We start from the raw sequence: 26687 nt of genomic DNA on the forward strand, positions 1-26687 counted from the left end.
GTCCCATTAGCACTGAATCTTGGTCTTTGAAATGCCCTCTCACTCTTTGGGAGCCCAACAGTGAGAAAAAGGGAGAAAGGTGTGAGTGTGGAGAGGGATAACAACATAATTAAAAGCCCTAAGCTGCTCCTTTGATCTTCCCAGATTTGCCCCTGTCTTTTACTTGGAATCCCGATAAAAACTTCCTTAATATCTGTTAGCTCAGGATTAAATGCAGTCCCTTACTGCACCTGCAGTGTACTTCTGGCAGTTCACCACTGCTCCTGCTCCTCCTTCAGCCAGGGACAGGCCAAGCAACCCTAAGACTGCTTGGGAAAAATGCAGCAGTGGAATGGGGAGCATGGAAGGGATTAATGTGAAGCAGCAACCTGGGCTACAAGAGACTGGCTTTTGTGGAAGACTGAGGGAAAGAACAAGAATCTTTGAGCTGGTGGACATGGTTTGGAACATAAAAAGTACCTGTTGGATTCCAATTATTACCTCCATATGTAATATTTTGCATTTATTACTAGTGTATTTTGTTTCTTGTGTTGTTATCTGTTCTTTGAAGACTTACTGGAGTTCATATAAATAGTCATGTGTAACCTGAACATATATAAAACTCACCTCACTTGCCCTTTCCTGAATTGTCTGAGAAGCGAGTGGCATCATTTGACCTTTGATTTGAGGAAGACTCACTCTTTTTTGCTTCTGCTCCTTGCCTTCTGGCTTACCTATGTCTTATTTTGCACAGTAGTTTTCTCACTCCTTCACTGCTTCTTTTCTTCTGAAAGTCTTCCTAGAAAGGAGTTTATACTTTCACAAGCATGCCTGTGATAGTTGGTGTAACAGGAGGTACCATCAGCACTCCCAAGAGTATTATGGGATGTTTATGCCACCATGGCTATAGCATTGCTAATTGAGTGTATTCTGTCATTCTGCTTAGTTTTGCTGTGATCTCTATAAGCAGTTTCAGAACGTTCTTTTAAATTGGCTGGCTGGATCTGCTTTGTCTTCCTGATCCTTTCTAATTCACTTATTTAGCACGTTAGTCATGTTTCCAAAACAAAACCCTGCAGCTGCTGTGTGCCCACATGCTCCTCCTTGAGCCATTGCCACAAAGCCTGACCCACAGCGACGAGCTGGTGCAGCGCAGGAGCAGTTCCAGTTGCTACACGAGTGAGGTTTGGTCATAGAAGAGGCAGTGTCAAGATCTGGCAAGATTTTGGTAGTGGGGTGGAAGGAATAATTGGTACGGAGGAGTTTGGAGGAGAAGAAATGTAGATGAGGAGTGATGGAGTTTGCAAGGGGTGGCAGCGAATGAAGAATTAACAGAGTTTGGATTTGATACAGATATGGCAGTGCCATGCAGAAATTGCACTGAACAGGAATTGTATTTCCAAGGGGTGAGCCAATGCTTAACTCAGAAGGGAACAGACAGAAACTGGGTTGATAGATGTAGTTTGTTTTGCAGTCCTGGAGAACTGTGTGCAGAATTCAGTTTAAAAATGCTGCTGAGGTCTGTGTGTGCAGCATACGGCTGAGCAGTTCCAGTCCTGCCCATGTAATGAGCTGCCTGAGCAGCAGATTTGCTTCTCCTGTGCCAGCTGCTGTATAATAGGACTAATTCATTACCCAAGGCCAAGTAATCACTCTCAATAGCAAGATTTAGAGGAGAGCCTATGACTTGTTGTATTGCACTGCAACTGCTGATGATCACAGTGATAACTGGCACCAGATGAAGACTGGAGTTGAACCTCAGTCTGTTATGGGATGAAGAATAGAACTTCGGGTATTTCCAAAAAGAAATCTTGTGTAAAATATCTGTGAGTCCCTTTTGAAAAATAATTTTGCAATGACTCTGAGTCAGTGAGCTCCTTGCGCACAGTTCCTCTGAGCTGCGTTGCCCCAGGGTTGGGGGACTCCCTCTATCCAGCTCCCTCTTGGCCAGCACCATTTACCAAGGCTGAGTATGAATCTTTGGTGAGGGACAAAGCTTTCTCTCAGTGTTTGCCAGAAACATAATCATGGGCTCTAATTCATCTCAGGGATGGGACTGTGGCAAATTTGTCTTCTGTGCACCTTGCTGGCAGTGCTGGAAATGTAGGCGAGGAGATTTTGCTGGTGCAAACCCCCATTCCCAGCATGTTGTGAGCACTGTGGCCAGTGCTCTGTGCTGCCTGCTGTGCACCAAGCAGGATACTGCCTCCCTTATCACAGGGGGTAGGATAGAACAGGGCATCTTCCAGTGTGTCCACGATACCCCTCTCAGGAATCTTGTCAGTTTGGAGGTGACCCATCTCAGAGGTGGGATCTTCTGCTGGTACCTGCCAAAAGGGCTGGTGGGAGGGGAACACCAAGTGCTAGGCATTGGGTCTAGTGCAGCATCACAGCTCTCAGACTTACAGCTGAAAGACAGTGATTTTGGCAACATGGAATGAAGCTAGCTGCACTGAACAAAATGTCTTTGCTAAGCAAGATGTGGATCTCTGGAAATGCCTCTTTTGTGTCTCTAGCATCAGAAACACACTAGCAGGGGTAGCTGTATTCCTTGTGTTAGCACTGATTAGTGCTCTATGTGTGTGTCCCTGAATTATACAATGTTGTTAAAGCCACAGGGCTCTTCTGCTGCCTTCTAGGGGCAAGACTGCTCCAAGCTCCAGCTTCCTCATTGGGGTCAGAGTGTGTGTCCTGGCAGCCTTTACAGAGCTGCTCAGAATCTGAAACCTGTTTCCAGCCCAGAGTCTGGAACAAACAAATCCCAACATTCACTTCTGCTTTTGCTTTCAGTGTTGGAGGATCCAGTATTTGCCTGTGGTTACAGGAAAGAGAGCTTGAAAGCCTTTCTCTCCTTCCTCCCCATGGGAGGGAAGTGTTTTGAGGAGGTTGATGTGACTTACCCAGGCTTTCCCCTCCCTGTTCTGGAATGGGATGGTTCCTCCTCACCACCAAGTGAGAACCTCATACAGTCTTCTGCTGGTTTTGTCTTATCTTGGAGGATTCACACTTAAAGCACTGTGCACTTTCATTCTCCAAACACCCCACCGTTGGAAGAGTCCAAATCAATCTGAGCCATTAGTCCTTTACTTGGAAGCAGCAGTTATGCTGGCTGCTGGTCTCTGCCCTGCTCTGAGTGAGGGAGGCCCTGGGGGTTCTTGTATTGCTCATTTTAGCAGTGCACCTCTTGGTGCTACCTGCCTGGGGTACCTGTACCCCCTACAGAGAAATGCAGCATTAGCACCATGACTGTTTGGCTCAGATGCATCAGAGAGCTGCCGAGAGGGGTTCTGGGATAATATACGTGTTTTCAGGTCACGGTTTGTCACTGTCTCTCTGTTTGGGTGGCATGCAACTCAAAAGGCAGACATCGTCTACCTTCTTATGGTTTGAAATGCAGTGCAGCTAAAATCCTTAAAAATGATTACTTTTTCATTCTTCTTAATAATTTTAACAAATAAGGTGGCAGCTTGGTCTTTGATAGCCTGTACATCTAAGATGTCTTATTCTGCTCTACAGGGAGTGGCGATTGTGAGAGTATTTTCAAGGACTATGATTGAATTACTGATCATCCCAATGTAGGACACAATTTTTTCCTCTTTTGTAAGCTTTTTCGTTTATTTATGATGATGCCTTCCTTGACTACTTCCACATTTTATTCTCAAGGTCAGAAATGTATTAATAGCTATATAAAAACTAAATAAAACATATAAAATTTATAAATCTTCATTGTTTTTTATTTTCCCCTGTCTCTGCTAGGCTGCAGCTCCAGCAGCAGGAAGGCAATATCTTCAGCTGAAGAAGTTAAATATATCACCCCGGAAAAGAGCAAGCAAGATCTGGAAGTTGTTCCTGTAACACTAATTTTGATCTCAGCCCTGTTTCCTGTCAAAAGACTTTTCTCTTTCATTGGAGATCATGAAATTTTACATTCATTATTTGTGCTTAAACATACTGAGAAAATATCTTTCAGCTCTGGAAGTTCCCTCTCTCAGGAGCACAGTCTGAGGAACAACAACCACAAGTTACAGCGAAGTTACAATTCTCCATATTGTTAAATAATATTATTCTGAAGAACAGTAATATTCAGTATGTTGCCATGGTGTAGCACTGTGTGATTAATTAGGTGCTAGATTCAATACATTTAAGTATGCAAGGCAACTTACTAGAATCAGGCCAAAGCCAGGATAACCTCCCAGATTTCCCATACATAAAGCAGGTTTTATTTTTCTTCATGTAAGTGAGATCCTGCAGCTCTGCAAAATTCACCAAAGATTACTTCTGCAATGAGACCAATTTTTTTTCTTTAATCCAGTCAATTACAGAAACTTGGAATGAACAACACAGAGCTGCTGTGGCAGAAGCAGCACTGCACTGCTGACACCTTTGAAGTGCCAGTGAGGTGGGGGAGACAGACACTGGTCTGTGGGGGCTGCACAGGAGGGCAGCTCATGTACAGATGTCAGAGACACAGTGATCCTGCAGATCCCAGGCTGTCAGGAAGCTTTCACTTTTATCATTCAGCAACAGGCACAGCAATACTTAGAGCCATGTTAAGGGTGTTTGGGATGTGACAGGTGAAGGCCTATGGTGATGGTGGAGAGCTGAGCTGCTCTGGCCTCCCCTTCATCCCTCCTGTGCCTCCTTAACCCCATATGCACTCAGCAGCAGCCTCATGAAGGCCCTCTTGAACCTCCCTTTGGGCACCAGTCCACCTCTCAGCGTTGATGTTTTCCTGGGGTGGCTTCTGTGTGGGGTGAGCTCGTGGGGCCACCAAGCACCAGAGCCTGTTCAGAGTGAATGCTGAGGGTCGGGACAGGAACAGGACCCTGCTGTCAGCTACCTTAGTGCCTCCCCTGGGATTTTCCCCTGTAGCTACAGCAGCCGGGGTGCTGAATATGTCCTGTTGTTCTCTGGGTAGGGGCTGAAGCAGTTTGGGCACACAGATTGATTGGAAGATGTTGCAGATGGCACCAGAGCCAGACCTCTACCTGGTCACTAACATGTAGATGTTCTACTCAAGCAGGTCATCTCCACCTCTTGGGAGAGAGGTATCCAGCCCTTCTGTACAGCTGATGCCAGAGATGCTGATCTCTCCAAAGGGGATGAGAGTTGGTTTAAACCTAGCAGGATCTGTCCAGTGCTCACCTGTGGAAAAGGCCAAATCCTGGGGACTGCTGTTCCTGATGGGGCCGTGTAGGAGGGCTGTATGTGTTTGGTGTCCACCAGCTCGTTTATAGTCACTGGGAAAGGAGTATTAACCACCAACCTCCTGGGGCAGGTGAGCAGCTCAAAGGCTGATAGACATGGCTTCAGTTTCCTCTTCCTTTGCGTGTATTCAAGCACCACCTGTCCATTCCTCAGGGAGTGTGGGAACTGTTGGGCTGTGCCATGACTGTCCTACTGCCCTGAGGAGCTGTCAGAGAGCAGAAGAGCCAGCACAGAGAGTCCAGCAGGTTTCCTATAAGCTGCAAGGGTTGTTTCCTTTGTGTTGGTCCAATGTGGACAGGTGAGCAGTCTTGGAGCAGGAACTTCTCAGTCCAACATGCAGACACTGAAGAACAAGTTCATCTTTATTTCAAAAAGAGAAAACACTCAGATTCCTTTGTAGCCAACTGAGGAGGAGGAACTTCTGAGTTCAAACTCTTCCAATGCTTTTTCAGATGTGCAGGCTGAAGGAGATGGGTCCTTTTTTTCTCCCCAGTTGTCAGAGCATCAGCCCACCTGGCTTGGCTGTGGGCATCTGCTCAGGTAAGGTCTGCAGTCCTGAGTGGAGGTAAGAGCATAGCAGCTCTGCCTGTGGATGTCCTTGTGCTCAAACAGGCTGTATGGCAATCCCCACAAGGAGCTGCACTGAGATAAAGTTTTCACATCTTGCCAAACTGTTCTTCTCTTGCTAAGTCAGAGAGCAGGAGCCTGGGGGTATTGTTATCAATCTACAGTTTGAATCCAGCATCTGTTCTGCATCATCTTGTTTCTTTCCTAGGCATGAGGCCAAGGTTTGTGTTCAGGAGGTGGGACCTGCCTGCAAAGGCAAGGCTGTGCTTAGGCTCTCCGTTCCTTCCTCCACAAACAACGCTTTTGCAGCAGAGCAGGAAGGTGCAAATATGTTTTTACTAGCCAGAAAGTGGCTCTTGGGTTTGAATTAAAATTATTTTCCCAGAATTAAAAGCTTTTTTTTCATCAGCTTGAGCCCAGCACAAGTGTTCAGGCAGCAGGGTGCAGCCCCATGGATGCCATAGAGTGGTTGGCCAGGGGACTTTGCAGGAGGTCTCGGAAGGGAAGTGGCACAGACAGTGAGGTGTTGTGAGCAGGACAGGCTCCTGACAGAGGGGGCCCCCGTAGGAGTTTGGTGTGTTGGATAATACTGAGAGGGTGTTTCCATGGCTCCTGGGTTAGCTGTACCAAAAGCTGTGCTGCAATACTCTGTTGTTATTCTGCTCTCCACAGGGTAGCAGTTTGTTACCAGGAAGTTTCTGATCATGTATTTCTGCATCAAGTCTAGGTTAAAAATGGGATTCTAGCTTGTTCACCAAAGCACATGAATTAAAAATCCCATGGCCTTAGAAATCCCATCTAAAGCAGTGGGATGTAATCAGCAGACTCGATTGAACTTTCTTGTTTTGCCCAGATTTAATTTGTTTTTTGCATTCCCAGGCTGCCTTCGCTGGGGTGCTAGGCTCAGCCTCTTGCAGAAACCCTCAGATGTTGCAGGCATGTGGGTGCTGCAGTGCCTGAGGGCTTTGGCAGAGACCTCTCCACCCAGCATACCTAGTATGGATCCAAAATCATTGATCCGCAGAATCCTTTGAATAATCCAGCACAGACTTCTATCTGTGACCCCATCAACCTCTGTCAGTTGTCAGGTCTTCTCAAAAACAGTATTTTCTGTCGGTGTGAGTCAAGTTTTATGCCATTTTATAGTGGCATTTCTGAAGGGCTGCAGGACGAGCCCAGAAGGTTTTCTGACTTTATGATTTGGAGTGAGTTGGAAAAACGCTCTTGCATTTGTGTTATGTATGGAAAATCGTCTGAATGCAAGGGAAACGTGGCTGATCTGAGAAGTGACTGATGAACAAAACCGAATCCAGGTCTTCCACCCCCATTTGGAAATAGCCTGGTTTGAGTGTCTGCAGGGAGCTGTTACTGGTTTAGTTGGTGGTGATTGAATCACTTGTATTTGTTCTTAAATACTAGGATCACCATATCACAGTGGTCTCTAGAACCTTATTCCCAATCACTGTCAGTCTAAATTGCTGCTCTTACATCAGAGCCCATTAACATTGTAAGAGAATCCCCTCAGTAGAGCAGAAATAAGGGAGAGTTAAACCATTTCTCAGTAACCATATCAGTCAAGCATCAGAGGCCTGTGGATGAAAATGATTTGTGATACTATTATTAAGGATTTAACTGGGAATGCCTTCAGAAAGATTGCATCATCCCCACCCCAGTTCTTCTTAACTTACAGCTCCAGGTGTTGACCCTTGCTAAGAAGTATTTTTTCAGATTAGTTTTTGTTTTCTTTTTAATAAAAGATGTCATACATTAAATGATATTTCTATTTTCATATCAAATGCATCTATTCCAAGCCTCCTCAAAGTGGAATGTCAGCATAGTGTGATCTTTGGAAACAACTGCCTAGGGAACATACCCTAGTCCCAATCTCACTCCTTTGCTCCAGAAAGGCTCAATAATACTTAGATCATTTCTTATAAACAGTTATCTGATATTTTCTTAAGGAAGTTCAATCTATACTGTGGCTTCAGTATCACCTCCATCCTGAACCTTCCCTCCTGCAAGTTAAATCCATTTTTCTCTCTCCTATGAGGGATGGGAAAATAAACCACCCTTTTTCTTTTCAGCAGAGTGATGACATATCTGAGACATGCCCTTCTTACTCATTCCTGCCCTGTATTAAACAACTCTTTCCTTTCAGGTATTTTTTCTAGATCTTTGGTTTTTCTCTCCTGTGGACTAGACAGTTTTTTCATATCTTATAGAGTGAAGCTCAAAACTTGACAGGTAGCTCCAGCTAAGGTCTCACCCAGTCCATGTCTCTCGGGCTGCTGCCTTGTTTTCCTTCCCAGTAAGATGTGTCTCGAGAGTGTAAAGACTACTGACACCGGAGGGCTGGTGTTCAGGCACGTGCAGGTGAGCAGATTGGTTTAACACACATATTCTGGACAAAGTGATGGAGGCTTTTAATTATATCCTTGTTACCTGCTCTGGGTCCTTAAAAAAATTGTTAAATAATTTATTGAGTTATTTTTCTAGGAACTGGAGTTCAAGTAGCTGTTCCACAACTGTGTCCTTCTTTTCCCATTTTTCCAAGCTAGACAATATCTGTGTTGTCAGAACTCTCCCTCCCTGATTTTCTATGAATTCTCAGAGATGATAAGCAAATGCTCTGAGATTTATTAGCCAATTCTTCACAAGTATAAGGATGAATCTATTAATCTCAGGTTTCTCCAACTTATTCCTTCTCTACTGCAGGCTGAGATCTTTGTTGCTAATATTAACTGTGACAGCCTCTTGATGATAGATGGATGACTTCTTTATTAACAGATGACTTTTTTTAATATCCTGAACATCTATGCTCCCCTTCTCTGCTGAGCAACAACTGGTTCCTTTACTTGGTCTTCCTCTTAATGCACATTTATAGAATATTTTCTTTTACTGTTAATGCTTTTCTGCTGATTTTTGTTTTCCTTTGTACCTACACTTCCATACTTGTCATAACTGGCAACTTTTTTTAATTTAAAAACAATATAAAAGGTTCATTCCCTTACATGCATAGCACCAGGCACAAGGGCTTCCCAATCCCGATGACTTCTGATGTTTCCATATTATATTTATTCAAATTCAGTGCTGAAGGCAATTATGTCCTGTAATGGATGTAAGAGGAAGATAGATATTGAAATGCCCAATTCCATAAACAAGATTTACTTGCTAGATGTAGAGCAATCAAACAAATAGATTATCTACTTTGAGAGACAGTGTGGCTTGATGAGTCTGGAGTATGCAACAGGTCACAGTGGCTGGAAATGCATCTTCATGGCAGGATAGTCCCAGGGATTCAGGTGCCAACTTTCCTCCAAATGAGTACACTCTGGTCTCTGCTCTGTGATGAGGTTTATCTCTAATGGCAATTAAGTCACACAGGCTTGGTGTCTCTGGTACCCTTGGTATAGCTGCAGAAACTCAAAGCTAGAATTACATTTCTGCTTTGCTGTTGTGGTAATAGGCAATGTCTCTGTTCGCTCATTCTGTAGATAGCGCGCTTAGGCTGGAGCTCACTTCTCTTCAAACAGCAAAAGTTGTGAATTGCACAGTTCAGCGCTGAATTCTGTACTTGTGTGTCTCATCCTGGGTCAAAGGGTGGTAGTGTAGTCACATATTTCATCAGAGGTGCATGTCACTGACCAGCAGGTCACCAACAGAAAAGCTGGGCTTGAGAAAGAAAGGCAACCTCAGGTGATGTGTCCACATTGCAGATTACAACCTGGGCTGCTGTTCCCAGGGCCCATGGAAGTCATGCCAAGAGCAATCACCACCTCCTAGCAAAACTTCCACATTACTAGGCACACCACCCAGGTACTAACTGAACGTTGGATAACCATGCTTTAACATTGGACTTTTTAATAAAACTCTCTCCATCCTTTTTTGCTGCAAAAACAAATTTGAGATGACGCAAAAAAGCATCCTCATAAACATTCAGTTGAGAGTTTGAAGTCTTGTAAAGTCCAGAAGAGAACAGAGGATCCAGAAGGGAAACGTGGCAGTTTTAAAATGGCCAATTTATTCATTTTCCTTAAAACACTGTTAGTAGGATAGGGGACTGGGAAAAGAGAGCAGATGGATGGGACCCAGTGACACTCATTGTGTTCTTCCAAGGATGCTGATTTACCGCATGGGGTGAATTAAAATTCATCAGTAACTGTTTCCAGGGATTTCCTCCCTGCTGTCTGTTTTTTTTGGCTCTTTTCTCCTACTTCCATTTTTTCCAACTGAATATTGAATTGATATTTCCTGTAGGTTTCTGCCCACTCCACTTTTCTGCACGTGTCTGTCCCTTTTGCAGCTGATCATCTCCCACAGTGGGTCTCCCTGTCCTGAACCTGCTCAGCTGCTGCTTTCTCCCACCACTTCCCTTGAGGTCTGCCTTTGCCATCCCTTGTCTCAGTCCTCCTCACCATTGGCAGTGTGCTGTTTTAGGTGTTATTCCTGTATATGGGCCATTCCAGGACTGAATGAATTTCACTGCACAGATTTGGTGACCTGGATATTCTTCTTCTCGGTTGAAATGTTTGTATGATGGAGTTTCGTTAAAACGAGGTAAACTGGGCAAATGAGACCTGAGCTCCCTTCAGCATGCAGAGTGCCAGGAGCAGTAGCTACGAGAACAAGAAAGGGAAGTTTTTCAAATGCTCAGAGGTAGACCACTAATTAGAAGGTAAAAATGAACATACCCTTTAATGTAAGCCAGAGATAAGAGGCATCCACTTCACTGAGGACTGCCTGTCTAGTGAAATGACTGCTCACATTACAGTCCTGGGAAGGTTCCATGGAGGACAAACACACAGGTGTCCTCTGCACATGTCCTCCTCCAAGACAAAAAGGCCAGAAGAAGGAGCAGACCCATTGTGCAGGAATGCTGAAGAGGGAGCAGCAGCTGCAGAGAGCACTTGGTGCTGCTGGATTGATGTGAACCAGCTTGGTCCTCTCCAGGAGCAGAGGGGAGAAGGGACCACATGGCTCTTGCAGAGCATTGGAGACCCTCTGCTTCTCTGCCCACCAAGGGCATCTTCAGGGTGCTGCATTACCTGTATGTCACATTCCAGTTGGTCTCAATGGTGCCAGCAGGCAGCTCTGGTGTGACTGTCCATTCCTTCCTGTAGGAGAGGGTTGGGGCAGCCAAGCAGAGATGCTTGTAGTCATGCTCAATATGTCCTGCCTGAGCAACTCCAGAGTTTCCCAGTCTGGTGCAGAAGGAGGATTTTTCTTAGCAGCATCTCAGTCCTCTGTTGGGGTACAAAGGCATTTTTACAGAAGGGGCCGCTGGAAAAATGCTGCAGATGCAGTAAGTGTAGGTGGCAGCAGGGCTGTCTCCCTGCAGGATGCTGAGCCCAGCACGAGTCTGTGTCCCAGCTGCAAGGGGGAGCAAGTGTTCTGCACTGCACCTAAAGCCCCCAGTCCTTCCCGTGCCACCCTGTCCTGCCAGCGGGGATGGGCACATGGCCCTGCTTTTGGACCAGCAGTAGCTGTCTGTCCATCTACCTGTCTGCCTGTCTGTCCATCTGGCTACAGCAGTGGGCAGGGGAAGATTTCAGGTGAGCCATGGCTCCACACAGGGCCTCCTGCAGCCTTGTTCAGCCTTGCCAAGTTATGGGAATAGCCTTCTGCCCATGCTTCCTTTCGTTGTTTGGTTTTTTTGCTCATTTATTAAGATTTGTAGCAGCAGCAGAAATAGAAAACAACGGTGGTATGTGTGTGTGAGTGTGCTGTGCTGCAGAGCTACAGGCACAACAGTCACATTCCCCACGCCTGAGAGAGATTATGAGGGAGGGTGCAGGAATGTGCATCTGGCAGCACTTTGTATCTTGACTATTTCATTGCTTTCTCTGCATTTGACGTTCCCAAAGTTTTGGTCATGGAGGGCCACTGAATCCAGGGAATATCAGGTTGGGGCTGCAGAACAGATTTCCTCTGCAGGAAAACACCATTCAAGAAAAATTGAGGGTGGTTGTAAGTAAAAGGTTCCCATCCAGACTGCCTGGAAAAGCAGCAAGGAGTGTTATTTGGGGATCTTCCCTACCACAGCAACAGGGGGAAGCAAATTTCAATTTGAGTAGCGGAAAATGTAGCTGTAATATGCCAAACCATTAATTGCTTTGCTAAAGGCCTGGGGCCAGAAACAGAATCTGAGTTAACTATTCCAGTTTTTTTAATTACATAGGTTTTGAGATAATATTTATAATAAAATTATCATAAATGCAGATCATTGAACATAAGGTTCTCAGGCACCTTGTCCTAACATTCTTTCTAAAAGAGAGAAGGATATTTAAAGTAATTTTAAAAGTAGTTAAAGATGACTAATTAAGTGCTCCATCCCTGGAAGCGTTCAAGGCCAGGCTGGACAGGGCGTGGAGCAAACTGGTCTAGTGGAAGGTGTCCCTGCCCATGGCGGTGAGTTGGAATGGGATGAGCTTTAAGGTCCCTTCCAACCCAAAGCAATCTGTGATTTTATGATAAGTACAGACAAGAAACCGAGATCATTATTTGGACAATCTCAGAACGTCCTTTCATTAAACTCTCTTGAGAAGGAGAATGCACGAGATCTGGAGATCTGACCAGAAACTTATCTATTATGCTTTTACTTGCTTTTCTAACTTATAGATATGTTACTTGCTCCAAAATGTTTCTGAAAATAGACATTTTTTTTCAGATGTCTGCAGCACAGTGGAGGTTGCTGTGCCTTAGCTCTGCTATGCATGCTTGTGTGTGCATATGGGAGACAGTCTCTATAATTTGAGGGAGAATCTCTTCCTTCCTTCCTAAAAGAACACTAATTATTAGTTGTTATGAAGTGATTTTATTGTGTCTGGGAAACTGAAGAACACATCAGTAGAATCGGGCTTTTTAAAACCACAGTGATAAATGAGAAATGAAGCACATAAAGGCATGACCTGGCACAGCCAGGTAGAGAGGATCCTGGAATGGTGTTGTTTGGAATTGCATCCAGTTGCTGGAATTGCGGATGATGCTGCAGAAAGAGGTGCTGTGATTCCTGGGAGTTGTGGAGCACGCTGGAGGCTGCCACGTTGCCAGGAGTGCCAGGTTGGCAAAGGGGTCAGCAAATAGCTGGGCAGCCCACAGGAGCTCACGGGGGGCCAAGGGGCCCCTGCCCACGTGCCCAGGAGGGATTTATTCTAGGGATCAGGAGAGCAATGCACAGTGTGGTACAACACAGAAGATCTGTGCATGAGATCATGAGTGGACTTGAAAGACCTGCAAAGCGAGCAAAGCACAGGTTTCTTTACCATTCTTTCATTTCTGCTAGGCTTCTGTTCAAGTTTTGTCCTATTTAAACAGATACTTAGAATCATAGGATCATTAAGTTTGGAAAAGATGTCCAAGATCATCAAATCCAACCTTTGACCTAATAGCCCCATGCCCACTAAACCATACTGTGAAGTGTCCTGTCTACTCATTTTTTGAATCCTTCCAGGGATGGTGACTCCACCAAGGCCCCGGGTAGTCTGCTCTGGTGCTTAACTGCTCTTTCAGTGAAGACATTTTTCCAGAGTGGCTTGGGGCTCCCTTGCAGTTCTTTGTGCATGTGATTGGTAACTCACTGTAATGTCTCGTGAAATACCCAAGCCATCAGTGCTCCTTGGCCCTGGCCAGAGGGAGGGGACACGTTCCTGCACGCAGGTGAGCGTGGCGGGTCTGGGGCTTCGTCCTGGGCGAGTGAGAGTGAGTTGTGTCAGCGCAGGTACAGACAGTGCTTAGCTGGGCCGAGCTTCCTGCAGCGCACGGGCTGGAGGCCCCACAGAACAACATTTGGCATTATTCCCAGAGGTTCCATTTCTCCAAACCCAGCTGCACTCACAGACGTGAGGATTCCAGAAGGCAGCAGTGCTGCCCAGCTCTTTACCTGCTCTCAAGCCTGCTGTGGGTGACTTTTCTGCCCACCTTTTCCATGCCACAGCCCAGGGAGAGGGGTCAGACAGTGAAAGTAATTGTCTGTGAGAATTTTTTTTTAACTGCTTCCAGTCACCCTTTCAGGGCAGAGCACCTGGAGCAAGCAGCATCCCCCCCCCCAGCTTCTTGACTGCCTCTCGGGCCTCTGACCATCTTGCTAGTGTGCCACGCTCCACAGTCACTCAGGGAGGAATTTGTCCCCACAACAGGTCATTTCAAACTGGAGACAAGCAGTAATGCTGCAGCTGGCCTGATCTGGCCTTGTGACTCTCTGTGCTTCTGTGGGTGACTCTGACAGTACAAGGTTTGCTCGACAATGGCCCTGTTGTCCCCAGATGCCCAGCACAACACAGCCCTTCAGAGTGCTTGGCCCTGGTGCTCTGCCTTGTACCAGATGCTGGTGTCAGAGACATTCCCTCTGAGCAGGCTGAGGCTTGTAAAGAAATTTCTCTAACCCGGGTTTTCCACAGCAGAGTCCCAAGCATGTGATTTCAGGGAAAAAAATAACTTTATAATTGAGTGGGGTACAGCAACAGGAAAAGATCTGGGGAGGGACCACAAACAAAGGAATCCCTGGGCTTTTATTGCCTTACAATCCACGTACACAGTGGTTATTTTTAGGTCCAGGATTTCTTGCTGTTCTCTGGCTCCAGCAGAGTCTCAGGGTGACCAGCCACCCCCACCAGGTGCTGAAGTTCCCCCCTCCAGGGGCTCCAACCATGCCCCTCCCTAGGCACAACCTGCAGATTGCACTGCAGTTGCCCCCTGAGCTGGAGCACAGGGGTCCCACAGCAAGGGGAGGAACTCCTGCCTGCTCCAGGCTGCCCTGGCACAGGGCACATCCAGCCTAGGGTTCTTGGAGGCCTGGCACTGCCTCACCCCCAGCCTTTCACCTTCTGCCTGTTCCTACCCTACCAAGCCATGGTGTGGTAAGTCCTGCTTGGGGAGTTCTTAGTGTCCAGGAGAGCCAGCTCCTGGCAGCCTGTGACAGAGCTCTGGGTCTCCATTCCCATTGAGGGGATGGGGCTGTGACTCATGTAGTTCATGGCAAACTCTGTCATATCCAAGTGGGCTGTACAGAGCAAATGCAGAGCTTTGGCATAGAAATATGAAACTGTGCTCGTGGCAGCTCTGGATCTCTTGAGAAATCAGTTTTGTCCCAGCTGGCCACATCCTGTTATTTCAACACATTGTGGTAGGGAGACAGCATGGCTTCATTTTCTGATGATAGAAAGGTAGCAGGGCAGGGCACTAAGTGTGCTGCTTGTTGGTAACCCTCACTGGCTGTGTTCTGGCAGATGAACTTTCCTAGACTTCCAGAGCCTATACCCGCTCTGCTAGTTAGCTAATTAAATTCCAAATGTTAACTCTCTGAACAGCAGGAAACAATGGCGCTGAAAGGAAAACAAAGGAATGGGAGAGTGCTAACTTCTGTATTTCTCTTTGGGAAGAGAATTCAGAAAAACCTCCTTGACTGCTACAGAGAAACTGAGGGATTGCTCCAGGTTTGAGTGGGGCATTTAGACACAGATGTGCTTCGAAACGGCTAAAAGGTACCAACCAACCCAGTCCTTCCTGGCATTCTTGCACTGGTCCCTTAACTCTGTATGATTCCTACGCTGGCATCCCAGAGAGATCTCCAAGGCCAGGTGTTGATGCTGAGATCTGCCTTTTCTCAGTACATGGTGCCTTAGATAGGATGGACCACAGTCATCAGTCAGGGCACAGACAGAGGAATGTGATCACCAGCTGCCTATTTACATGTGACTGATTCCTTGAATCCTCTTACTCTGCTGGTTTCCTCCCTTTCCCCACCTTTGTTTTTTCCCCTAACCATCCCTTGTCTTGTATAATACCAAAACACTCTTCCCCTGCATTCCAGGATCAGTCTGTTGGATGTTCTAGAGAGCTTTTCCTGTGACTCACTGTGAGGATTTTCACCCCAGACAATGGGGCTGATGGCCCTCATCTAAGGGGTGGCTCCAGGCAGAGTGCTGTGTTTGTGGGATTAGGATATCTCAATTCCCATCATCCCTCTGTGTTCTGTTCCTCTGTGCTCCTTTGTGTGTGGAGTTGGGCCCTTCATAGAATCACATTCCTTAAGAATGGAAAAACTCTGTAACTCCAACCTGTACTGCCAAGTCCAATACTAAACCATGTCCCTAAGCACCACATCTGACCGTTTCCAGGGACAGTGATTCCAGCACTTCCCTGGGCAACCTGTTGTAATGCCTGACCACCCTTTCAGTGAAGAAAATTTTCCTAATATCACGGCAATCTCTCTAGCTGACCTCTCCTTGGCCTTCCCAGGCCATGCTGTAGAAGTTCCACCCAGCAGTGCCAGCTCTTGCTGCTGCCATATGTGGTCGCCTGCTGCTTCTTTCCTGTCCAGTCTCACTTTGGCCATCACTTGTCCATGCAGGGCTCAGCTGGGTAACAGGAGAGGAGCTGCTCAAAGGGGACATGTTTGTCTATTAAGTGACTTGTCTATTAGCACAGAAAGTGAAAAGAACTGTGTGTTTTGCTGGGGGTGATTCCTGGGATCCCTGTGGGAGCGTTGTCCTTGCAGGTATGCCCATGTGTGTGGTCACTGTGTCCTAGATGGGCTTTCTCACTCAGAACAGACACTACTTCCAGCTGGCTGCTCATGGTCTTTGGCACCTGTTGGGAGAGTGGTACTTCATTTCCCCTTTCTTGGTTGCTCTTTCAGCACCAGATCTCTGCATCCTTGTCAGATAGTGCTGAATGCTGTCACAGGATTACACACCCCTGAGAGCACATGGAGAAGGGAGCACAGGAAAGGGATAAACTCACTGTGACCATGCAGAGCTCAGGCAGAGTGAGAGGTGAGAAGGCTGGCAGTTGGGCTGTCCTTTGCAGACTGTTCTCACTCTCCTGCATACCTGCCACTCCCCAAATCCCCCCTGTCAAAGGCTTTTTATTCTATTTCTTTCTAACCACTCACCTCAAATCAGGGCCCTACTCCCATGCTCTTTCCCCACACTGAATCTCAGCTCCCCCATCTTTCTTACCCCTCCTATTTCTTATACCTTCCCTCCTCAGCCAAAGCCTGCTGGTAGCCATTGCCAAGCACTCCCTGAGCTGCTGCTTTGCCAGGGAGTGAGCATCATCTGGGGAGGATCTGGACCAGATCTTATGCCACGGGTCCCACGCAAGCCACTGCAGGGACCAGGCTCAACTCAGCACTGTGGCTTCTCCCAGTCTGGCACATGACTCTGTGCACAAGGCATATGTTGGGAAGGAAGGGAGAGGACTGAGCTGCACTGGAGTTAATCAGATTTTTAATTTCTGGCTTGACAGACCCCTATTTTGAAGGGGTCTAGGTGGGATTCACAGGTCAGAGAATTTCTCTTGCCACCCATTTTGGTCTCTCACACAGCACCAAGGCAGAAAACATCACCCAGTCTGTCTCCCTGGGTCACGTATCCTTCAGAAACAGTTTGTTTTTCTCTTATTTAGGATACTGGCAGAGAAAAATATACCAGTCCCAGAAGGCTTATTCTCTGCTAACACGGTGCTATTCATGGATATTACCTTAAAGCAAAGTCTGGACACATGACTGCACCACAGCCAGGGACCTGGGTGGGAGAGGAGGGAGGCTTTTGGCAGCTGTGGATCTGGCTGGAGAGCAGGAAGAGCTGCGTGGGAAGCATACACACTGTATTCCAGAACCGAATGGAAAAGAGGGGTGCGAGCTATGGGACGGCTGACCATCAGGTTCTCCTGGTCACAGCCACAATGGGTTGGTAGAAAAGTGGCAGAGATGGCATCCAAGAAGACAGCAGCTGCATGGAGATACTGAAGTTATTTAGGAGGAAGAAGGAGTGAAGAAGACTGGCATGGCACAGAGGAGACTTATTAGGGCAAGGAGATTTTTAAGACTGGGAAATATGAGAGCTGTCCTGCTAGACTGGCATGTGTGTATGTGCTGGGCATAGCTCAGCCCACGGTTTCAGCCTGGCAGTGCTCTGAGATGCCCTGACACTTGGCACAGGCACAGGCACTGTCCTCTGTGGGGACAAGGGCTGGTGTCACAGGAGGCTGGAGCCAAGGCCAGTGCCTGGAGTAGGGGAATGGCACAGCCAGGCTGCAGTGCAATGGCACAGGCAATGCAGTGCCCACAGGGCCACCCGGGGAGGGTGACTTGTCCCCATCAGCCACGTGCACTGCGATTCAGCCCAAAGGGAGCTGTGCTGGTTGCCATGACAACAGAGGCTGGTCATATGGCCCGTTCCACTTTCTATATATAAATCTGTTTCACAGTGTATGTGACTCCATGGAAACCAAATGTTGAGCAAGAAAGATTGCATAAAAATGAACAAAATACAGAATGACTCAAAGTATGAGGGAGAGAGAGGCTGCGGGTAGTGCTGAGGGGTTTGTGGGGGGCCCCAGACCTTCCCCTGAGCCAGGACAGGGGCTGCTGGGGGCATGCCCGTGCCCAGCCTGGGAAGGGTCTGGGAGCACTTCTCAGTGCTGAGATCTTTATGCCAGACTTGGGATGGGTATGAGTGTTGGTGTTGGCATCCCTTCTTCGTGCACATCTCTTCCACTTAGCAAATCCTGTTTGCAGCATCTGCTGAGGTCAAACACAGACCCCACTGCTTTAAGTGTACCATACAGCACGTTCCAGTACCTGAAGGGGCTTCCAGACAGCTGCAGAGGGACTTTGGACAAGGGCCTGGATTAACAAGGGGGAATGGCTTCAAACTGACGGAGAATATTATTAGAAAGAAACCACCCTGTGAGGGTGGGGAGGCCCTGGCACAGGTTGCCCAGAGAAGCTGTGGCTGCCCCATCCCTGGAAGTGTCCAGGGCCAGGTTGGGCAGGGCTTGGAGCAACCTGGGCTACTGGAAGGTAGAATGGCAGGGGGATAGAATGAGGTTGGTTTAAGGTCCTTTCCAACCCAAACCTTTCTGTGATTCTATGGTTCTTTGTCTGCCTTTTCTGCTCCATACCCTGGGACTGACACCTTTTCCAGGTTCAGTGTTCATACAAACAACAGTTAGACAGAAACATAAGCTCAGTAATGTCAGTGTAGAGCAAGCCTTTCCCCACGGGACAGAGCCTGTTCTGCCTTAGGTTCATGCTGTGGTCGTTTTTACCTTCCCTGTCCTTGTGTTGCTCCTTAGAGGGAGTTTCCCCTGCATATTTTGCCCAGCTTTCTGTCCAAGGTGATCCTCCAGTACTGGGCAGGACACTGCAGGGCAGCTGCTCAGCTGGGCTCTGTGGCCTTTCCTTGTGCTTCTGGGTCTGCAGCAGAAGCAGGTGCGACTGAGGTGCTGCCAGCAGCAGGTGAGTGTGCTGACACTGCGCTCAGTCCTTTCCCACAGCCACAGGCTCCTCTTCAGTTGCTCCAGGGCTGCATGCTTTGCTGGAACGGGATCATAAAATCATAGGAGTATTTAAATTGGAAGGACTTTTGGAGGTCTCTGGTCCAAACCCTTGTTCAGAGTTAGATCACATTGCTCAGGGCCTGAATATTTGGGTTTGGTGTTGTTTTACTTTTCCTTGGGTTTTGTGTTGGAAAGTGACTCTGGACTGAGCTCTGCTGGAACACAGTGAAAGCTGACACATCTTCAAGGGAGCTTAGCACAGATGTTTCCTCCCCAGGATCCCTCTTTGAAGGAGAATGGGGATTTCCTGCAGTTTGAAAATGGGAAGTCATTTTCTTCTGTTGAGCAAGGCAGAACTTGCCTCAGGGGCTCAAGCCAGCCTGGGTTGAACTGATTTGTGGCATCCCCCATTGCCTCACTTTGCTGCAAAAAATCCTGTTTGGCTTGTTTTCTACCATTGGGAGGGGATCACACTGCCAGGTGGTCTTCCAAAGGAACAGGATGAGTTGGGCTGATACAAACTTGCTTAAAAAGACCAAGAAAGAGAAGAAAAAGAAAACAGTCAGTCAGAAGAGGAGGAGTGGGAGAGGCGCCCCACTGCCTCCCTACTGACCATTCTGCCCTTTTCTGAGCCGGCCCAGCCAGACAGCAAGTGTCAGTGCTCCCACAGGCAGACCCTGACTGCTGCTCTTCTTCTCATGGAACATTTGGGATGTCTGACTCAGTCGTCATTTTCTTCAGATATGTTTCTAGGCCATCTCTGTTTAGCAGCACAGAGATGAAACACTGTTCCCTGGTCAGGGTTGTGATGCTGTGGGGTGGCTCTCCTGCCCACATGGGTTGTCCTCCTCTTTCAGACATCCTAATCCAGTACCCATGGATGCAAGGCAAGGGGCACAGGTAGTGGTCAGGTTTGTGTGTTCTGCCCTGAGCATCCCATCCTTCTGCCTCTTGTCCGTGCTGCTGACCTGGACTAGGTGAGTTAACCCCACAGATCTGTTCTTATTCCACATGCTTGCCTTTGCAACCTCCCTGTTGCATGGTTTAATGCTGAAGAGCTCTGGTTCCTTTCTGCTTTGATATGTCTTTTGCATTTGCTGCTCAGTTTTGTTTCCTCTCTGCTGTGCATTTACCAGGAGAATTCGATCCCTGTGCTTCTGAAGACAGTAAATTAAAACCATTGCTTGTCATGTAGAATGAGGCCTGTTGGGTGGCTGGCTCTTGTCTACCCTTGCATATACCCCTGATACATGGAATTCTGATCCTAGGAAATCTTGTAGGAGGGGAGTGCTTGTGTTGTTGGATTTGAACGTTTTGAGAGACACTTAGATCCCATTTCCAGGCATCCAACACAGATGCAGGAGGATTTCAGTGGGGTTGCATGTTCTCTGCTCTACTCACATTGCTCAGGTTTCCTGTTTTCTCAACAGTGTATTGCAGACATCCTTTTTGTGTCCAGATCTGCCTGTCCACCACCATGGTGACAGCAGCTGGTGACACTCCCAGAAGTGACAGTGAGGGGAGTGGTCTGAACGTTTCTCAGCTCAAAGGCACTGTGGGAGTTGGAAGGTTTGGAAAGCAGAAGGGATTGCAAGCCCACCCAGCCTGAGCTGGGGAAACGGTGTCGGGATCCTGGCTTTTTCTCTTATTGGAATAGAGAAGAACTTATGGAAAGAGACACTTAATCTCCATGGAGGAACTAAAAGAACTGCACAGCTCCCTGGTAAACCCTTTCAATTGATACTTACCCTCATGATCAGCAGATTCTTTTCAGTCCAAACCTGTCTAGTTTCAGCTTCCAGTCCCTGCCTGCTGGTTTCTCTTTGCTGGTTCACAATGCTCTCTGCTGATAGGGAACCTATTCTCCACGCAGGTGTCCTCTGTTGGGGTTTACTTTTCTCATAAACTATCCTGGCAGTAATTCTCCTAAAATAGGAGCAAGAAATCGAAGTAATAGCCCAGTCTTGCTGATCTATCTAAGGAAGAGATGTCTCTATGCACAGGTCCCTCTAAGCACTTCCCTTGTTATATATGGCACAGGGTGTGCCCTGGTAGGAGCTGGGTTTGTTAGAGCTCTGAAGCCTGTCTGGTGGTGCTGTGCCAGCTGTGGAGCTGTGCGGGATGTGGAACTGCGCCAGATGTCGAGCTGGGCTCTTGAACACCATCTCCTAGTTGCCTCCCCTCCCTGTGCAGTCTCATGGCCCCTGTCCTTGCTTGCCCCAGCAAAAGGATTGCCTGTTATAATATGCCAGCTTAGCCAAAACTTCTCCCATATGGGTGTACAAACATGGTTCCAGTTTAACTGTGCTGATACAAAAAGAAGGGACTGCAGATAGTCTGGCTGGGACGATTGCATCTACTGAGGAAAACAGAGGAAGAAAGTCCCTCTTTTTCCTCAGATCTCCTCTTTTGGCAGAGGAGGGACAGTGTGCTGCCTCTCTGGCCTCTGTGGCACTCTCACATCTGAAAGGACACGTGCATGTGTCGTAACTATGAGGTACTTAATCTGTGATGGATTATAGAGCCCTGTCCTACATGTATCAACCACAGATCCCATCATCCCACATTAGCTATTCCCTGGGCTCCTACACAGTGAGTGTAGGGCTTATAGTGATATGACAAGGGGAATGGCTTTAAACTGAGAGAGAAAAGATTTAGATTGCATATTAGGAAGAAATTCTTTACTGTGGGGGTGGTGAGGCATTGGCACAGGTTGCCCAGAGAAGTTGTGGACAAAGCCAGATTGGACATGGCTGGTCTAGTGGAAGGTGTCCTTGTCCATGGCAGAGAGGTGGAATGGGATGATCTTTAAGGTTCCTTCCAACCCAAACCATTTGGTGATTCTATGATTCATTACAGACAGGGTGGTGGGGAAACCTGAATGAAGCCAAGTTTTGTTTCTTCTTCAGTTGCTCCCCTATGCCATTTTCAGTTCCTCTTTCCCCCCTAGAGCTGCTATAGGAGTCGTAGTTCAAGTGTTGTTTGGAGGGGGTTGCACTGGGACCATTTAGGGGCTCTAACACACAAGAGGACCCAGCATTCAATGGATCTTCCTCTGCAGTCTCCATGGGGTGATAAAGTCCTGTCTATTACTAAGCTGGTATTTAGGATCACATTCCTTTCTAAATCAAAAAGAGATTCACACATCCATACTCTGTGCTGTCTTGGTTTCAGCTGAGATAGATTTCTTCCTAGCAGCTAGTACAGTGCTGGGTTTTGGATTCAGTATGAGAATAATGTTGGTAACACACTGGTGCTCGGTAGTGATGACCCCGTAAGTCAAGGACTTTCCAGTGTCCCATGCTGTGCTAGCAAGGAGCTGCACAAGGAGCCAGGAGGGAGCATGGCTGGGACAGCTGACCCAAAATGGCCAAAGGGATATTCCATACCACAGAACATCATGCCCAGTGTATAAACTGAGGGGTTAGCTGGGAGGGGCTGAGTGCTGCTGGTGGACAGAGTGGGCACGGGTCAGCAAATGGTGACCATACCATACATCACTTGTCTTTCTTGGGGTTTGATTCCTCTCTCTTTTTCTTATCTCTGTGTTTTTTGTTATTATTACCCTCATCGTTATTGTATAATCATGTTTGTCATTATAATTACCTTTTAATGATTAAACTGTTCTTATCCCAACCCATGAGCTTTACCTTTCTTTCTGATTCTCCTCCCTGTCGCAGGGATGAGAGGCAGTGAGTGGGTGGTGCTGAGTTGCTGGCTGGAGTTAAACCGCAGCACATGCACATAACAAGCCAACCATTTTCCCATTGCTTTCAAGAGCTTTGGCATTTGGCAGTGCTGATATTTCCCGTATATTCAGTCCTCTTGACCATCACTGACAGAGATCACTGCACTTCTTGACTGGCAAATCAGAAGCAAAGGTAAAAGTATTAGTAACCAAAAAAATGGAATTAGCAATTGCAAAACATAATGCTTGTGTGCTTTTTGAAGTGATACACATTTTGGCAGGGAATACAGCTAAAACATTGTGTTCACTTTGCTCTTTATACTATTTCCATCCAACATTTGTAGCCATGGCACCTGTCTGTGAAAGACCTCTGCTTTTCCTGCTGTCGGTCAGGGAGGCATGAAGCAACACTGAAAATGTGACTCAAAGGATGTAGGGGCAATTTAGAGCTTCCCTTAAGCGTACTGGTAGTGCCTGTCCTTGCAGGGCACTGGTGCTGACCGTGCAAAAATGGAGCAATACCATGGGCCCCTAAAGTGAGCTGAGCTGAGCCTCATTGTGACCTCCTGGGCACATGGGATTGCTGTAGGATCACACTAAGAAGTAGGGGTAGCGGGAATGGAGGGACTTCAGTTCCAGAAGGGAAATATGTGTTAAGTATAGAAAGGTGAGCGTGCAGCAAAATGTTTGAAATCTGAATCTTCTGAAACAGAACCTATGGTTGGATTATCCCAAATTCTTCTTTATGAGGTTTTCATGCAGAACAGCGATAGTCTGGAATAACTTTGTTATTTTCAAGGCCAGAGATCCATGCAGGGAATATAAGGGACTCAACCTGCTGCCGTATCCTTCAGGAGCTGGTATACTGCTACTACAGAGTTTACTTTTCTTCAGTGTGCTTTAACAAACAGTAACAGAGGACCATTAACCCTGTGATGGAGAGAGTTCAGGAGCTGTCCCAGGATTTGTTCCAGCACACTGCTATCCAATGGAACATGATGGGAGAGAGACTAGTTTTGTGGCTCAAAAAGTAGCTTGGGGCTACCCTATTCCCTCTGATATGACTTCCTCTGCATATCTTAGCAGCTGGAGAAGAGAAGCTTTGGGGCCACTGAACTGTGGCCTTCCAGTATCTGAAGGGAGCCTGCAAGAAAGAGAGACTGTGAATCCAGTGCAGTTGCTTCAGACCTGCCCCCCACCATGTCAGAAGGCATTTCCTGGATAGACTAGTTTCTGTGGGATAAATATTCAATTTAACATATTTTTCCTTGTTATTTTGCATTTCTTCCATTGAAGACAATGGAAACAAACAGACAGACAAAAGAGAGTGCCTCACATGCCTGGTGTGCCTTAGGGAATATAGAAAGGTTAACTGGAGCTCCCTGGGTGAAGCCAGGAGCAGGCTGTTGTCTCCATAGCTGCAGCCTGCAGGATTGCAACTGGCAATCTTTGGCCATCCACTTTATCTCCTGGGTGAAGAGACCAGGTTCACACCTCCTTTGTAATGAAGTCCTCTCTGCCAGTCTCACATCAAGCAGCTGCTTTAAATCCCAAGCTACCAAGGAACCAGTAGAATTACTTGAAAAAGGGAATAGTCCAAGTGATGCAGTGTAGTGCAGGCAATTACCTGCACTTCAGCTTCACCTCTTTCTTTTCCCACACCCTGAAGCTGCAGTGAAACTTAAAGCTGAGTTGATGAAGAGATGTACGGCTGAGATGTGGCACCTGAACCTTTGTAGCAGTTCTGTGTGTGCCTGGACAACAGGTGACAGCCTGGTGCTCATCTCCCACTGTTCCTAATTACACAGACCACTCTTAGTAATCTGGATCCTAATGATCTTGTATCTGGATAATATGGATCCAGATTACATGTAGATCAGTAATGTAAGCATTGCTCATTACATGCGTTATTATTATACAATCAGCATCCTGATAAATTTACTTCAGCACATGAGTCTATAGGCTGAATGGCTCTGCAGTCTTGGAACTGTCTGAAGGTGATGGTGCCCCTGTAAAATAAATTGGGAATGCACTTCCATGACGAGTGCTTTGACCCACTGGTATATCCACATGAAGGTAAATGAGGACCAGGTGCCTGCCTCTCTTTCTCAGACACTTGATCATTTTATGCTTTGCATTTTACTGCTTAATAAGAGCCATTTTCTTGGACAAGTCCAGGTGCTCTTGGGGCATCAAATACAGAGGGGTTCATTTTTGTCCCAAAGGGTGATCTGTGTATTCAGTGCTTCAAGGGAATGTTGCTTCATGTTCTGGGTGAAGCTAAGACAGATGAGGGAGAAATGGACTGGAAGTCTTTGAGTGTACTGGAATCTCTAGAATGCCAAACCACATGGTTCCTTTCCAGATGTGTGTCTGGTTAGACTGTACATTATCTTTATATTGACTTAATGGTTGGGTTTTTTCGTTTCTCATCAGAAACCCGGAAAGGCAACTCCTCAGCCAGGAGAAGATACCTCGAATGGCCACCTTCCCCCCGGCTGGCAGAGCTACATGTCTCCCCAGGGCCGCAGGTACTACGTGAACACCGTCACAAATGGTAAGTGAGGGTGAGGGTTCAGTAAATGTTGTAGCCTAGCAAGATATATCTGCTGCAGAAAATTGCCTTTCAAGTTGATTTTGATGACAAAGTAGGCCCAGAGCCAAAGGAATTAATATGACCTGACACCATGTGAAATAATGATAAGAAAATCTAGTCTTATGATCATCTGTCATCTTAATTCTGACCATCAGAAGGCGTCTGAAGCATTTACAAAAGACAGAGAATGTAAAGTAGAAATATCCCTGTCATTAATGTTTTAGAATTTGAAACACTTTTAAGGATATAATTTTTACCACATTCCCTATTTCCTTTCCCTTTAACTGGAGATATTTCTGTCTCTCTATATACATACATGTGACGTAGTTTGATAGAACTAAAGCACTAGCACTAAAGCACCACTGAGGAAAACAGAAATAGTGAACTGGTCAGACTCAGTTTTTCCATGAAGAAAAACACATTTAATGGGACAGCACAGACAGAATCTTCAGTTCTGTACTTGTGTGGTTTATTCACTGTCATGCTGGTAGAGAAGCAGACTTAACTCACGATCTTATCAGCTGCTCAAGACCTGTCAAACTTGTACCACCTCTGGCTTACCTAAGACTCCGTGTCTACCTGCTTTTCTCATACGAGCTCAAAGCAGCATTGCAAAACAGGGACTTGTGACCAGCAAAACCAGGTTTCCTTAGCAAAAAGAATGCCAGAATGACAAAGAAGAAGAGGACAGTTGTTAACAATGGAATTGCAGCCATCAGAAATGACATTGGCGTTACTCTCCCTGACTCACAAGGAGAGCCATGGGCTGTCCCAATGCACCTCATGGTCTGTTCTGGGACTGTGTGTTTTATTTCAGAAGCCCTTGGCCTGGAACTTGGCCAAGTAATTATTTACCAAATTTCAATGCATGAACATCTTGTAGGACCCTTTCTCCAGAGGGCACATTTCAATTTAAGCCTGCCTTTGTTTTCAAACACAGTCTGCTCTGGCTGATGGCCAGCATTCTCTGCACAGCTGAGGAGATCAGCAGGAGTTAGATACCCCATCCCCACTGCCATTCAGAGGTGGGTGAGGAAGTGATTAAACTCAATCCTAAGCTATCATGGGGATGGACCCTTACTCACTGGTTTGAGATAAAACCAGTAAGAGGCAGAGCCTGTTTTTTATGTGATAAGAGCTCTTGTCCTAGGGACCCTATCCCAGAAAGGTGGGTAGCCTGGACTAAGTTTCTCCATAATGTCAGGCAGCTTTGTACTTTCCTCATAAAAGTTATATATATAACAAGGGCCAATAGCCACACCGTGCTTGGGAGATCCAGGCCAGTAATCAGGAGAGCAATTTTGTCTAGGAAGGGAGGATAACCCTGGCACAGGATGATTACCAAGGTGGAGGAATCTCCATCTT

The 26687-nt window shown here is 46.8% G+C and overlaps 1 protein-coding gene across 2 annotated transcripts in view; it reads left to right on the forward strand.

Annotated features, from left to right (window-relative positions):
- GAS7 (growth arrest specific 7) overlaps positions 1–26687 on the forward strand; it is a 98470-nt gene that overhangs the window by 10857 nt on the left and 60926 nt on the right. For both annotated transcript variants that reach the window (XM_050319544.1, XM_050319545.1), the window contains exon 2: positions 25163–25283. In XM_050319544.1, coding sequence (XP_050175501.1) covers positions 25163–25283 — 121 coding nt within the window. The remainder of the gene's footprint in view (positions 1–25162; positions 25284–26687) is intronic.

The sequence above is a fragment of the Myiozetetes cayanensis genome, unplaced genomic scaffold, assembly GCF_022539395.1.
Source record: "Myiozetetes cayanensis isolate MyiCay16 unplaced genomic scaffold, myiCay2020 scf22, whole genome shotgun sequence".
Lineage (NCBI taxonomy): Eukaryota > Metazoa > Chordata > Aves > Passeriformes > Tyrannidae > Myiozetetes > Myiozetetes cayanensis.